At 37.9% G+C, this 12,719-nt stretch overlaps 9 protein-coding genes across 9 annotated transcripts; 5 read left to right on the top strand and 4 right to left on the bottom strand.

The window, feature by feature from the left end:
• Window positions 1–29: 29 nt before the first annotated feature.
• Window positions 30–880, bottom strand: FDP41_005415 (uncharacterized protein; the record flags this gene model as incomplete). The annotated part of the gene is made up of 2 exons (XM_044708937.1): window positions 30–642; window positions 822–880. 2 exons carry the CDS (start codon window positions 878–880, stop codon window positions 30–32), a joined length of 672 nt encoding a protein of 223 aa, XP_044560134.1.
• A 376-nt stretch (window positions 881–1,256) lies between these two features.
• FDP41_005414 (uncharacterized protein) lies at window positions 1,257–2,453 on the top strand (the record flags this gene model as incomplete). The annotated part of the gene is made up of 1 exon (XM_044708936.1): window positions 1,257–2,453. One exon carries the CDS (start codon window positions 1,257–1,259, stop codon window positions 2,451–2,453), a length of 1,197 nt encoding a protein of 398 aa, XP_044560133.1.
• Window positions 2,454–2,549: 96 nt separating this feature from the next.
• FDP41_005413 (uncharacterized protein) lies at window positions 2,550–3,461 on the bottom strand (the record flags this gene model as incomplete). The annotated part of the gene is made up of 1 exon (XM_044708935.1): window positions 2,550–3,461. One exon carries the CDS (start codon window positions 3,459–3,461, stop codon window positions 2,550–2,552), a length of 912 nt encoding a protein of 303 aa, XP_044560132.1.
• A 1,049-nt stretch (window positions 3,462–4,510) lies between these two features.
• FDP41_005412 (uncharacterized protein) lies at window positions 4,511–5,266 on the bottom strand (the record flags this gene model as incomplete). Its single annotated transcript, XM_044708934.1, has 2 exons — window positions 4,511–4,858; window positions 5,198–5,266. The coding sequence occupies 2 exons, from the start codon at window positions 5,264–5,266 to the stop codon at window positions 4,511–4,513; spliced, it is 417 nt and encodes a 138-aa protein (XP_044560131.1).
• Window positions 5,267–5,675: 409 nt separating this feature from the next.
• Window positions 5,676–6,796, top strand: FDP41_005411 (uncharacterized protein; the record flags this gene model as incomplete). Its single annotated transcript, XM_044708933.1, has 2 exons — window positions 5,676–6,024; window positions 6,213–6,796. The coding sequence occupies 2 exons, from the start codon at window positions 5,676–5,678 to the stop codon at window positions 6,794–6,796; spliced, it is 933 nt and encodes a 310-aa protein (XP_044560130.1).
• Window positions 6,797–7,157: 361 nt separating this feature from the next.
• On the top strand, window positions 7,158–8,810 carry FDP41_005410 (uncharacterized protein; the record flags this gene model as incomplete). Its single annotated transcript, XM_044708932.1, has 1 exon — window positions 7,158–8,810. One exon carries the CDS (start codon window positions 7,158–7,160, stop codon window positions 8,808–8,810), a length of 1,653 nt encoding a protein of 550 aa, XP_044560129.1.
• A 518-nt stretch (window positions 8,811–9,328) lies between these two features.
• FDP41_005409 (uncharacterized protein) lies at window positions 9,329–10,441 on the top strand (the record flags this gene model as incomplete). Its single annotated transcript, XM_044708930.1, has 2 exons — window positions 9,329–10,076; window positions 10,131–10,441. The coding sequence occupies 2 exons, from the start codon at window positions 9,329–9,331 to the stop codon at window positions 10,439–10,441; spliced, it is 1,059 nt and encodes a 352-aa protein (XP_044560128.1).
• Window positions 10,442–10,532: 91 nt separating this feature from the next.
• On the top strand, window positions 10,533–11,810 carry FDP41_005408 (uncharacterized protein; the record flags this gene model as incomplete). Its single annotated transcript, XM_044708929.1, has 6 exons — window positions 10,533–10,542; window positions 10,597–10,650; window positions 10,782–10,829; window positions 10,989–11,087; window positions 11,298–11,331; window positions 11,405–11,810. 6 exons carry the CDS (start codon window positions 10,533–10,535, stop codon window positions 11,808–11,810), a joined length of 651 nt encoding a protein of 216 aa, XP_044560127.1.
• Window positions 11,811–12,166: 356 nt separating this feature from the next.
• On the bottom strand, window positions 12,167–12,601 carry FDP41_005407 (uncharacterized protein; the record flags this gene model as incomplete). Its single annotated transcript, XM_044708928.1, has 1 exon — window positions 12,167–12,601. One exon carries the CDS (start codon window positions 12,599–12,601, stop codon window positions 12,167–12,169), a length of 435 nt encoding a protein of 144 aa, XP_044560126.1.
• Between the last annotated feature and the right edge of the window lie 118 nt (window positions 12,602–12,719).

Here is a 12,719-nt window from a genome sequence, read left to right as displayed (position 1 = left end):
AAAATGTATTGAATGATGTGACATCAAAATTAATCCTTCTTGAGTTCCAAGATTTCGGTCTTGATTCCATCTTTCGTAATAATCATAATTTCGACAGAGTCACCAGTATAAATATCACGTTCTCCTGCACTTGTAAAAGCATCCTTAACGATACTTAAACTTTGTTCGAGAGAAAGTTTTTTGTCAGGAACCAAAAGATGATTCTTAAAAGCGACTTGATTGTCAAGAAGTGGTTGAATTAGAGTTTGACCAGAACCTTGACTTCCCACCTCTACAGCTTGATAAGATCCAATTGCATCATATCCATACACAACACCCTTTCCTTCATTATCCAATCCGGCAACTAAATTAAATGTGTAATATGGGAAGAATCGACGATTGTATAACATGTTAGAGAGCATTTGAGCTACAGCTACGGCACTCATAGGCTTTCCGTGTTGATGTTCGTATTCTACAAGTCTCATCTTTAACACTTTGTGGAGCGTGGCTGCATCAGATTGCATACCAGCTGAAGCAATCACACACCGATCTGTTAATTTGCATAATTTTGTGGATTTACGTGTTTGAATGGAATAACCCAAACTCATTCTGGTATCAGCTGCTACAATTACATAATCTTCACCCGGAATTGCCAATGTTGTACTGATTATATGTTTATAACAATTGTTCAGATTTTGATATTCCGTGTATTTTCAATAGATATGATAGTTTTCATATCAAAACAATAAGACAATGATATCGTAAATATCCGAAATAATAGAATCAAAGCATGGTAAGCCAACCAACTCCAAGTTACTCCATCAATAAAAACAACAACATACCCTCCATTGTCCTCATAAGGAGAGAACTTGGGTCTTTCAAAGGTGTTGGCATGAAACATTTTTTTTAATAATTGATATTGTCTTTCCAATCTAATAATAGATAAATTTTGCGATCGCAAACGTTCTAAGGGCATTAATGATGGGTACCATCTCGGTTTTTTCAAAAAGAGAAATTGAAATAGAATCAAATTGTCATTCAGGGATGAGAGGGCAATTGCAATCCAATTATTGATTTGTTCATTTTCTTGTGTTGTTCTTCAATGAGTGTGTTGTCATTAAAAATATCTGATTTTTTGAATCATTTGATCGCTCTGTACCAACTCGAAGCAAACACCATTTTCAAAATTTATTTTGTTTCAAAAGACCTTTTTGAAGAAGAGAGAATTTTTGAATGCTTCTGCAACTTGTATTCAGCATCTTTCATTCACCAAAAAAATGCAACAAGATCAATCTTCTTCATCCTCTTCATTCAATGGAACCAACACCACCACAACAACAAATACGACTACAACGACTACGGATATCGGTCAGGGAGCTGTACTCATCAAGACCAATCCTTATGAATGTGGTCTATTGAAAACTGAAGTCCGAGGATACGATTTCAATAATGATTTGAAAGACCCATCCAAACCACTCAATTATGATGCTCTTTTTGAATCGTTTTTTACCACTGGATTTCAGGCTCATAATTTCGGACAAGCAGTAAATATCGTGAATGATATGTTGCGTTGGAGATTGAGTGATGAACCCATGACTCAGGATGAACAGGAACCCTATGATGATCCGAAAGTGAGAGCTCAAACAAAATGTCGAATTTTCCTCGGATATACCTCCAATATGGTTTCAAGTGGTGTTAGAGAAGTGATTAGATTCCTTGTACAACACAAATTGGTAGATTGTATTGTTACTACATGTGGTGCGATTGAGGAAGATATCATGAAATGCATGAAACCAACTTATTTGGGAGCCTTTGATTTGGATGGTAAACATTTGAGATTGAATGGTATCAATAGAATTGGAAACTTGTTAATTCCAAATCTGAATTATTGTGAGTTTGAAGATTGGATTACTCCAATTTTGGATGAAATGCTGAAAGAACAAAAGGCTGGTACATTGTGGTCTCCTTCTTTGATGATTGACAGATTCGGAAAAGAGATTAATAATGAAGAATCAATTCTCTATTGGGCTCACAAGAACGAAATTCCAATTTTCTGTCCAGCCCTTACTGATGGTTCCATTGGCGATATGCTCTATTTCCATTCATACACTGACAAGGATGGTAATGGACTTGTTTGTGACATTGTCAGTGATATTAGACGATTGAATGGTCTTGCAGTGAGATCCAAAAAGACTGGTATGATCATTCTTGGAGGAGGTGTCATCAAGCACCACATTTGCAATGCCAATTTGATGAGAAACGGTGCTGACTTTACTGTTTACATCAACACTGGTCAAGAATTCGACGGAAGCGATGCTGGAGCAAGATGTGACGAAGCTGTTAGTTGGGGAAAGATTCGACTAGGATCCAAGCACACTAAAATCTATGGAGAGGCTTCTATTATTTTCCCATTGCTTGTTGCTCAGACCTTCGTCAAGTATCAACGAGAGCAACAACAAAAAGAGAAACAATAAGTGTGCAACTCCTTCTTCTTGTATTTATTGACAAATTTACGAGCCGATAAATTACAATTTTGTTGTTTGAAATTTTTTCAATGAGCTCTAATTAGTTCATGACTTTTTTTCAGCAGTCATGATTCCTCGATAGGAACAAATACGACCAAGCAATGGATTTGAAATGTTCACTTCAACGTGCCAGGACCTCGAATTCACACAAACAGATTTTCCAGAAGGATCCAATGCAAACATTTTTGGTACAGGAATATTGAACATCCACATTTTCCGAAAAGCATGTTCAAATCCAATCACTTGTTCACTACTTGTGTCGTGATGTTCTTCTTCCAGTCTTCCATAAATTGGTATCAACTCAAATCCAAATGAAAAAGGTACAAAACTCTCCACCACATAGGAATGATCTTTTTTACTAGTACCATCATCATCACAACCTCTCTGAATGTCCCATTTTGAATTCATTTCTTGTCCATCAAAGGTTCTCTTCCACATTCCACCGTGTTCCTCATCATCGACAGTCACCATGACGAGTGCTCCTTTTAAATTCTCTTTTGGCAAGCCTCCAATTGTGGCCAATATCCGAGTGAACCAATTCGAGCCACGAGTTACAATTAAATGACCTCTTGCAATTAATGGTGTTGAGTCGACTCGTTGACCTGTGTGAAATTTCATGAAATATTCTGGAAGAGATTGTACATTTTCTTTTCCTAATCCAAATTCAAAAACTTTCAATAAATGATGAGTGGTTGTTTCTTGAGAGAGTGGTGCTGTGGTTGTTGTGGTTGTTGAATCCGAGTGGTAGAATCGTTGCTGTTGTTGTTGAAAATGCTCATTCGAACCAAAAGTGTCGTAGTGCTGATCATCACTAAAGCACGTTGTTTCGATGGTAGGAATGATGGTCGGAGATGATGGTGAAGGCAATGTCCAGAATCTCTTCATCCTCCATTGAACTTCATGTGGTTTACCCATCGACAAATAGCGAGCAATGGAGAGTCTCCCTCGTCTCAGCATTTTTTCTTATTTGGGAGATCTCCATGTTGATCTTTGTATTGATCGTGAGTGTAAACATAAAATGATTGAATCAAAGATTTTTCACAACATTAGATATTGGCTCTCTTTTCCTTTTGTTAAAAAAACGACAAAAAAATTCACCCCTTCCAAAAGAAGACCAATCACACACAGCACTTGTGTGGTCAGAAGAGAGGGCCTTAGAGATTCGGGTTCTCTCTGCCAGTACCAGCACCAGTACCAGTACCAGCACCACCACTCTCATCATCAGGACTTTGCCTCTTCTTCTTTCTAACAAAACTTTCTACATCGATCACACGAGCGTTGAGAACATGAAGAACGTTCCTTTAAAAAACGACAGAAATCATCACTCACTACTACTACTACTACAACGACTGTGCACAGTCAACATGAGCACCCTCATCTCCAATTTTATTGCACTTCAACACACATCACGAGTCAATGACTCTGTCAAGCACAGAAGAAGGTATGTGTTCTCTCTTGAAGTGTTGAAGGGTAATAAAATTGGAGATGAAGGTGCGACTTTGGAATACAAAATTGAATGGATGGTGAAAGACACTCACAGTGACAGCAGTGGCCCAATGAAGAACAACACAATGTAAGAAACAATGTCTTTATAAATATTGGTGAGTACATTTGCAATGTTAAATTGTGGATGAAAAATGTATAAAGAAATGGAGAAAGGAGATCGAACGAGAGAGAAGAGGCACTACTTCATGAATGGATGCATTGTTGCTGCTTTTCGGAAAATTTCCAAATGGTGGACAAGTGAATGATGGGCATGAGGCGTCTTAATGATGTTCTTCATCACACATAATGGTATTTCACAGCTGCAGCATTAACGCAGCATTAACATTCCCTTCATGTATTCGTGTGTGTGAAAAGACGTGAATAAACAACAAGCAAATCATCAAAATTCGCAAAGTAAGTGAAAAATAGAGTGATGTGTATCCCATTCTCGAACCGAAAAGACACTGTCCAGACATTCAGGGATACGGAAAAAGTGGTAAGGTAGAGTCCATGCACTACCTTTAGTGGGCTTCAAAATCAATGACTGCTCTTATAAAGCTATAGAGATAGAATCCGAAAAGGATTACATAATAGACAATATGAGCAATGGATTCCTTCTTTCTCTTTCCAATTTCTCGATATAAATCTGTTGGGTCCAATTCATAGCTCTTATCCAAGTAACATTTCAAGTGATAGATGAGAATTGGTGCATTGAGAATGAGTGCCACATAGGTCGAATTGAAGAAAATCGAAAGGACAAGGAAGAGAACGAGATGAGAAATGTACTCAATCTTAATCATGATATTGACATTCTTGCAGAGAGCCATACTACTAATTTGATTTTGCTCATATTCCAAGAAGGTAATTAACTGTTAATTGTTGTCAAGTTCAAAAAGATGATGTGTGTCATGATGTGTTGATGATGATGCCGATGATAGTCATTCACCAAAATTTTAATGGTTATATGGAAAATGGCAAGAAAATCATTTGGATTATCATCAATATTCGGTTCATGATTTAGAAACGCACGAATACAATTCATATATTAATGATCCGTGCCGTAACCGGAATATTCAATATTATACAATCATTTTGTTTCCGGTAGGTCCAATAATAGATAGGAAATTCCATCATCATCATCATTATCACGATCACCATTGTCGTGAGTCTTCCTCCAAAACATTACTACTCTACCAATGACTACTTACATAAATACCATTCAAGAATGGATGAACAATACTGAACAACCACACCAACAACCACAAAATGAAAATCATTTTTTTTGTAATTCAATTTTTAATGAAGGGGAGATGATGAGGTGTCGCGTCATCATCATCATCATCACGACCACCTCAAGAGAAACGTGTTTTTTCGAATGATCAAACGTATAATAATAACATTTGGAGATCAAGTATTAAGCTAGATGATGAACAGAATTCTTAAGAACTCAACTTGAGAAACGTTTGGTTTAGGAGACACGCGGAGATGAGGAACCTCGGAGAATGAAGCTCTCCTCTCCAGAACCAGAAGAAGAAAAACAACTTGACCATGACCTTGAATCAACGCTCACGCAATCCAAGTCATCAATTCGATGGATTCCATTGGAACTGTGGCACTCTCGCCATCCTATTCATGATGAGCTGTTTTATTACCTTTCATCACGTCCATTCACTCACCACTCCCAACATGAAAACTCTTCTCATTCCCAAACAACAACAACATTCATCCCTCCATTCCGAATTTGCCAATAAAGTTGTCTATGTGAGTGGAGGTTCGAGTGGAATTGGTTTCGCCACCAGTCTTTTATTTGCTCAACATGGAGCACGAGTTGTTTTCACGGCACGAGATTTCCATCCCGATTGGTACACTGGAGCACAAGCAGAGATGAGAATCAATAGTGATGCCAAAGTCATACAGAGTGGAGGAAAGGCTATCTTTGTGAAATGCAATGTTTCCAATTATACAGAGGTGAGAGAAGTGATTTTCGGAAAGATTGATCGAATGTTTGGAAGACTGGATATTGCTGTGAATAATGGTGAGTGTTGTTGTTATTATTGTAGTATTTGTAGTTGTTTATCTTGTGTTGTCCAATACTATTATTGGTTTTAAATTGGAAATGAATGTATTCCTATTAATGGTGGTGGTGTTTGCTTTCACCTAAATAATGATCTCTTTTTGTAAACCTCATTGATGACAACGCATGCAAACAACCGTGTGAATCAGCTGGCATTGGTGGACCATTTGGAAATCTAGTCGATCTTGATTCCAAATACTTTCATAGCGTTCATGATCCTCTTCTCAATAACGCCTATGGTGTTCTCTATCAAATGAAAGCTCAACTCGATTATTGGCGATCCAAAAAGGACAACTCGACCACCAAATCCATCGTAAACCTTACCAGCTACAATGGATTGAGAGCCTGTGCTGGATGTTCCATGTATTCTGCTTCCAAACATGCCATCATTGGTTTCACTCAATCCGTCGCATTGGAACACGTGAAGGCCACTCCTGAGATGCCTCGAATTCGAGTGAATGCTGTTGCTCCAGGTCTCATTGATACTCCACTCACAAGAAATCAAGCAAAAACTCTCTATGAAGGTATTGAGACTTGGGTGGGTCCATTGATTACAGAGACCAATCCATTGTGGTTAAAGATGAAAGCAGAGGTGGAGAAGGAATTGGCAGGAGGTGTTTTGGGAAGACCAGAAGAGATGGCTCATGTGATTCTGTACTTGTCGAGTGAGGAGAGAGCCAGTTATGTGAGTGGAACTGTGGTGAGTGCAGATAATGGAGATTCTGCCAAGTAGTAATCTCCAGTCGTAGGTCGACCTGATCACTGTGGTGGTGGTAATATTGGTGGTCATTGTAATGATCATGCGCTATCGTCCATTGAATGCTGAACATGAATTACAATATATTGATTCATTCATCTCTCTACACATGCATGTGGAGTTTCTTTCTACCTTAATCACTGAGTTTCATGAAAAACAACAAGTTCGACAACGCGTTTTTTCGTTCAATCACAGAGAGCGTTCATGCATTTGATGTGTTCAACATTCTTTGCTTCTACAAGCACTCACTGATATCTTCAAGATATCATCTGTTGAATATCGCAGTTCAAGATGTCAATGAATTGTTTTTCTGTTCTTTCTTCTAAAAAGAAAAAAAATGTTGAAAGCCAAGATCACTAAAACAGAAGATTTTTCTGACTCTGAAAATGAATTTAAAAACAACCATCAACAAATCGTATGGATACATTCACCACCGAGAAATGTGAGGATCATTCTTGTTGATTTTGTTCACTCTCATCATGATGACCCAAATGATCACACCTGTGAAAAACAGCATCCTCAAAGATTGGAATTATTGCTCAAAAAGAAATTTTCATTACAACAACTCGGAAAGAAGAAGTGGCTCGAAAAGAGGGAAATGAAATTTAGTAAATTCTTTCCAATCGAGTTCATGAATGACAAGGAATTTGTATTCAATCACATAAAAAAGTATCATTATGGATTACAATTTGCATCCAAACAACTTCATGACGACAAGGATTTTGTGATGCAACTGGTGGAACAATTTGGATATTCACACTTATCACATGCAAGTACTAAAATTCGCAACGACAAACAACTTTTATTGAAAATCATTGCTAAACATGCACAGGCCATGAGTTGTTCATTCAATCTGCTCAGAGAGACTGACTTTATATTGAGTGCAGTTCGACTGAATGGAGAAGCTCTCTGGCACGTGAGTGATGAATTTAAGAACAACAAGAATATTGTGTTGACAGCTGTGAAGAACAATTGGACGGTCGTGAACTGCATTACTGGAACATTGAAAGAGGATCAAGAAATAATTATTGAAGCCATCAAACAAGATAAGAATGCACTTGGATGGGTGTGGAAAACATCTAACTATTTACTTCAAGATGATGATTTCATGTTGACTGTTGTGAAAATAATATATCCAAAAGAATTCGAATCCATTGATTCTTTTGATTATTCACAAAAAGAGGTCATGATGAAACTTGTGCATGATTTCCCATTTCTACTTGAATTTGCAAGTAACAAACTAAAGAGAGATAGAGAGATTGTGATGAATGCCATTAGAAATGATGGCTGTGCACTTCAGCTTGCATCTCCTTTCTTGCAAACGGACAAAATCATTGCAATGACAGCGGTTCAACAAAATGGAAATGCATTGAAGTTCGTTTCAGAAGTGTTGAAGCGAAACAGAGCACTTGTATTGGCTGCTGTTTCTCAAAATGGACAAGCCATTGAATATGCATGCAACGAGTTGCGAATGGATCCAGAGATTGCTCGAACAACCGTAAAAACTCATTCACGTGCTGTTGACTTTTGCACTGCAGAGATGAGAAACGACAAGGAATTCCTGTTGTCTGCCATTCGTCACAATGGATATGTCGTGAAAAAAGCATCCAAAGCACTGAGAAATGATAAAGAGATCATGTTAGCAGCTGTAAGAAATTGTGGAACGACTCTCGAATATGCATCGGAAGAGTTGAAATGTGACAAGGAGATTGTATTGACAGCTGTTCGACAGAGTGTCTATTCGATACAATTTGCAAATGAGAGATTGAAAGATCATGATGAGGAAATTATGTTGGAAGCGATTGCACTCAACAGTGGTGCATGGGAATGTATTTCTTCCAAGCGATTGCATGACAAGGAATTCTTATTGAAAGCCATTCAGAGGGTAGTTGGATGTGAAAATAGAATTGCCAATGGCGTGGTACCAAAAGAATTTGCAACTAGTAAGGAATTTATGTTGAAAGCAGTTAAAATTGCAAACAGTCTTTGAGTCCTTGGGTTCAATGATGAATGTTCGGATCGAGAAATCATGTTAGAAGCAGTGAAGAAGAATGGCTATTCATTACGATTTGCGAGTCGGGAATTGAAATATGATCCTGAATTGGTGATGGAAGCTCTCAAGTGCAATGGTTTTGTTTGGGAGTACAGTGATGAATTGTATCAAGAAAGAATGCGACACTGTTATGGTGAGGTTTATTTGGGACATGTGGGACATCATTGTGTCCTAGAATTGAGATGAGTGTTCATTCGTGCTTAGATTCCCCTAACATCAAGGAAAATCCCTAATTAGGAGATGATGATGGTGTTCTGAGTTACTGTCAATGTGAATGATGGTCCACTTTGGAGAGTTTGTCGACAGACACACACACACAGAGAGATGCATCCAATTACTTATTTGGATGAGAGAATGATCCTATCGCACGACTATGAAAGAAGAGGAACTAGGAGTCCGTTACAACAAGTGGTTGTTGGCGCCAAAAATTTACGATCGAACACCACATCAAAAAAATGGATCAACAACAACAAGCTCAACAACCACCACCCTCACAACCCACCAACGATTTCAAGGGAGAGTTTGTGCATCCAGTGGTGTCCGCAAACAAGGGTACAGCCTCTTCTTTGCTGTTGGAGGATTATACAAGAACTCATATTGCGAAAAATCCGCTCAAAGGAGGAGGAAAACCTTCGAGACCCGATGCCAAATATTTGCCAAAATCAAGTGAATCTCCTTTCGGATCTTTTCCTGGCGAATTTAAAGTACGATCTGTGAAACCTCAAACTGAATCGAGTGAATCATCATCATCGACTAAGGACATTGGTTTGGTAGGATCAAAGATGGTCTCTTCTCGAACTTCATTGGAAAAGACAGAGAGAGGAACATTCGCTTGGAGCCCAAAGAAAGTTGGAACTGGGGGAGCTTCTAGTTCTTTGAGAGAAGGAAAGAAACCAACTCCTCCACCAAAGCCTGTTGCCGGGGCAATGGAGAGACGACCAATACCAGATACGCAATTTAGAAAATTTTATGAGAGAGGCGATCTTCCAATATCCATTAAACACGAAGGAACAAACGAAATTCATTGGAAAGTCAAAGCTGAGAAGCTTGACTATCACCACTATCTCCCAATATTTTTTGATGGCTTACGAGAGAAGGAAGAACCTTATCGATTCTTAGCGGTTCAAGGAACATTTGATTTGTTGAAATATGGAAAGGACAAGATTGTAAATTGTATACCACAACTAATCATTCCAATCAAGAGTAAGTGTTTTAACTATGCATGAAAATTTTAATCTTGCCTGTGACGCTTCTTAGCTGCACTTAACACTCGAGACCCAGAAATTATTTGTACAGTTCTTAAAGTCATTCAGCAATTGGTGCTTTCTAATAATAAGGTTGGAGAAGCACTTGTTCCATATTATCGACAAATTCTTCCAATCTTTAACTTGTTCAAAACGCAGAATATCAACCTTGGAGATGCCATCGAATACAGCCAAAGAAAGAGACTCAACATTGGTGATTTAATTGAAGAGACTCTTCAACTTTTGGAACAAGAAGGAGGAGAGGATGCATTTATTAATATCAAATACATGATCCCCACCTATGAATCCAGTGTTCTTAATTAATAAACCTATCAATCCCATGAACACAAAGGCCAACAACCCAGAAAAGAAAACAATTATCCAAATCCTGCTTTGGGCTGTCATTGTCAAAAAAATGTCTCAAAGTAAGTGTTTGTGCTGACCATCTCATTCCGAACAATTGTCAATCATTCAAATAGAATTAACGATCGGAATCTTTGGGCCCTTTGCAGTTGGTAAAACATCAATATCTGGTATGTTTTTTGCATGATAGAGGTTTTTTATCCATGATGATGACCAATTATTTATTTGCGACCGCATTTTCATCATGTTACCATCCACAACACATTGGGTGTGATGATGACTATTTGATGATGACATTTAGTACAATTTGTGGAGAATAAATTCTCTGAAGTCCATGATCCAACCATTGGTAAGTAGTACTTATTGTCAAGTTGTAAGGAACGAAAAGTTGAATTCAATGATGTGACATTATTTGTATTTCGATTGTTCGACTTGCTTGCATCACATTGAATATTCCAAATCGATCGATTCGAATGAATGTTTGAATTCGAATTTATTTTCATAATAGAGGATTATTTCGAAACGACACGAAATGTTAAAGGCATTGTTTCTAATATTACAATTTTGGATACAGCGGGACAAGAAACTTATCAATCACTACTGTCAGGTGTGTTATTGACAATTCATTCTCAACATTGACAAATGGAATTAATTTTATTACATTTTTTTCATCAATTAATTGGCTTGATGACAACATCGGAATTACCTAATTGTCTCTAACCTTTTGGAACTACTTTTCTTGTGAATCATCAAAAATATTGTCACATGAATCGATAAATGCATGAACAACAACTACCAACTTGGTTTAACAACACAGACGCCATGAGTGAAGCAGAAGGATTCATTCTCGTGTACAGCATCACCGATCGTTCCAGTTTTGAAAAAGTTCAAAAACTTCGAGAAAAAAGTCATCATGGTTCAAAGTTCCACTGTTCCAGTGATTTTGGTGGGAAATAAGTGCGATTTAGAATCGGAACGAGTCGTCTCCAAATCGGAAGGAGAGGAAATTGCAAAAAGTGTAGGATGTCCCTTTGTTGAAACCTCTGCAAAAACAGGACTCAATATTGATCATGTCTTTGAACAAATTGTATTAATGGTTCGGAAAAGTAAGGGATTGGCTCTTGGTAATGGAATTTCTGCCCATGAGGTGCCTACGGGAGGTGGTGCCAATAATTCCTTATTGAATGCTTCAAATAGTGGTGGTGGTAGCGGTTCGAATAGTAGTTCCTCTTCTCCTTCTTCACCAAAAGTGAACAAACGAAAGAATTCAAAGGAAACGTCAGGAAATTCGGCAAGTCCTTCTAAAAAGAAGGAATGTCAAGTGCAATAATGTACAAATTAGTCCATGATCATTACCAGTATTTGGATGATATGTTGCAATTTGTAAAAAGAATATGATTGAACCTCAAATGAATTAGTAAATTTTAATGAACTAATTTCTCGTAGTTCCACACAAACGAAAGAGCATGATTTCTTCTCCTTTCTCTTTTTGAACATCTGGTACCAAGAGACAATTTTCTTGCTTAGTGCTTGGTCACTTGAGTGCATTCTGCAAGTGACACAAAATTAAACAAATTGTACTGGCAGTTATAGAAGGAATTCTCAAACTTATCAGCAATTGTCTCTTCCGTGTAAGAACTTCAAGATTTTGAATTTGTGATGGAAGCAGGTCGGAATATGTCACATTTACAACGTATAACTTGCACGAGTATTTACAGATTCATCTTTCAATAACTCCCATTTCTTATTTTCAATGATTTTCATCATATGATTGACAGCATAAATTTGTTTTCTCATGATCTCCTTTGGATCGATACGACCATTAACAGTCTCAGTCTTCCGATCTTCCAGAACTGGTTTATACGTCATGGTTGATTTTAAAGGACCTAGAGGGTTCATATGGGATGAACCATTTCGTTGAGGAAGGGATGATTTAAGAAGAGGAGAGGCAGAGCTAAGGCCTCCTCGGCGTTGGGGCGACTGCACACAAGAAGGTGGGTTTGATGAAATTTGGGCTTGTCTAACTGGTAGTAGGTTTGATGATCGGCAACTCTCCGAAGCTGATTCCGATGATGATAAGGAAGGAACCGTTTTTTTAGTTCGTTCTTGGGATGATGGCATTTAAAGCAGTTTTTTAATCCAACAGTTGCAATATGATCCCAACCATTAATTTAAATCACTAAATCCACCAATGATGATGATTATGAATCACAAGCGCACACACGACTCTCTCAGAGCA

Source organism: Naegleria fowleri (assembly GCF_008403515.1).
Source record: "Naegleria fowleri strain ATCC 30894 chromosome Unknown tig44, whole genome shotgun sequence".
NCBI lineage: Eukaryota > Heterolobosea > Eutetramitea > Acrasida > Naegleriidae > Naegleria > Naegleria fowleri.
This window is presented reverse-complemented; position numbering and strand designations above follow the sequence as displayed.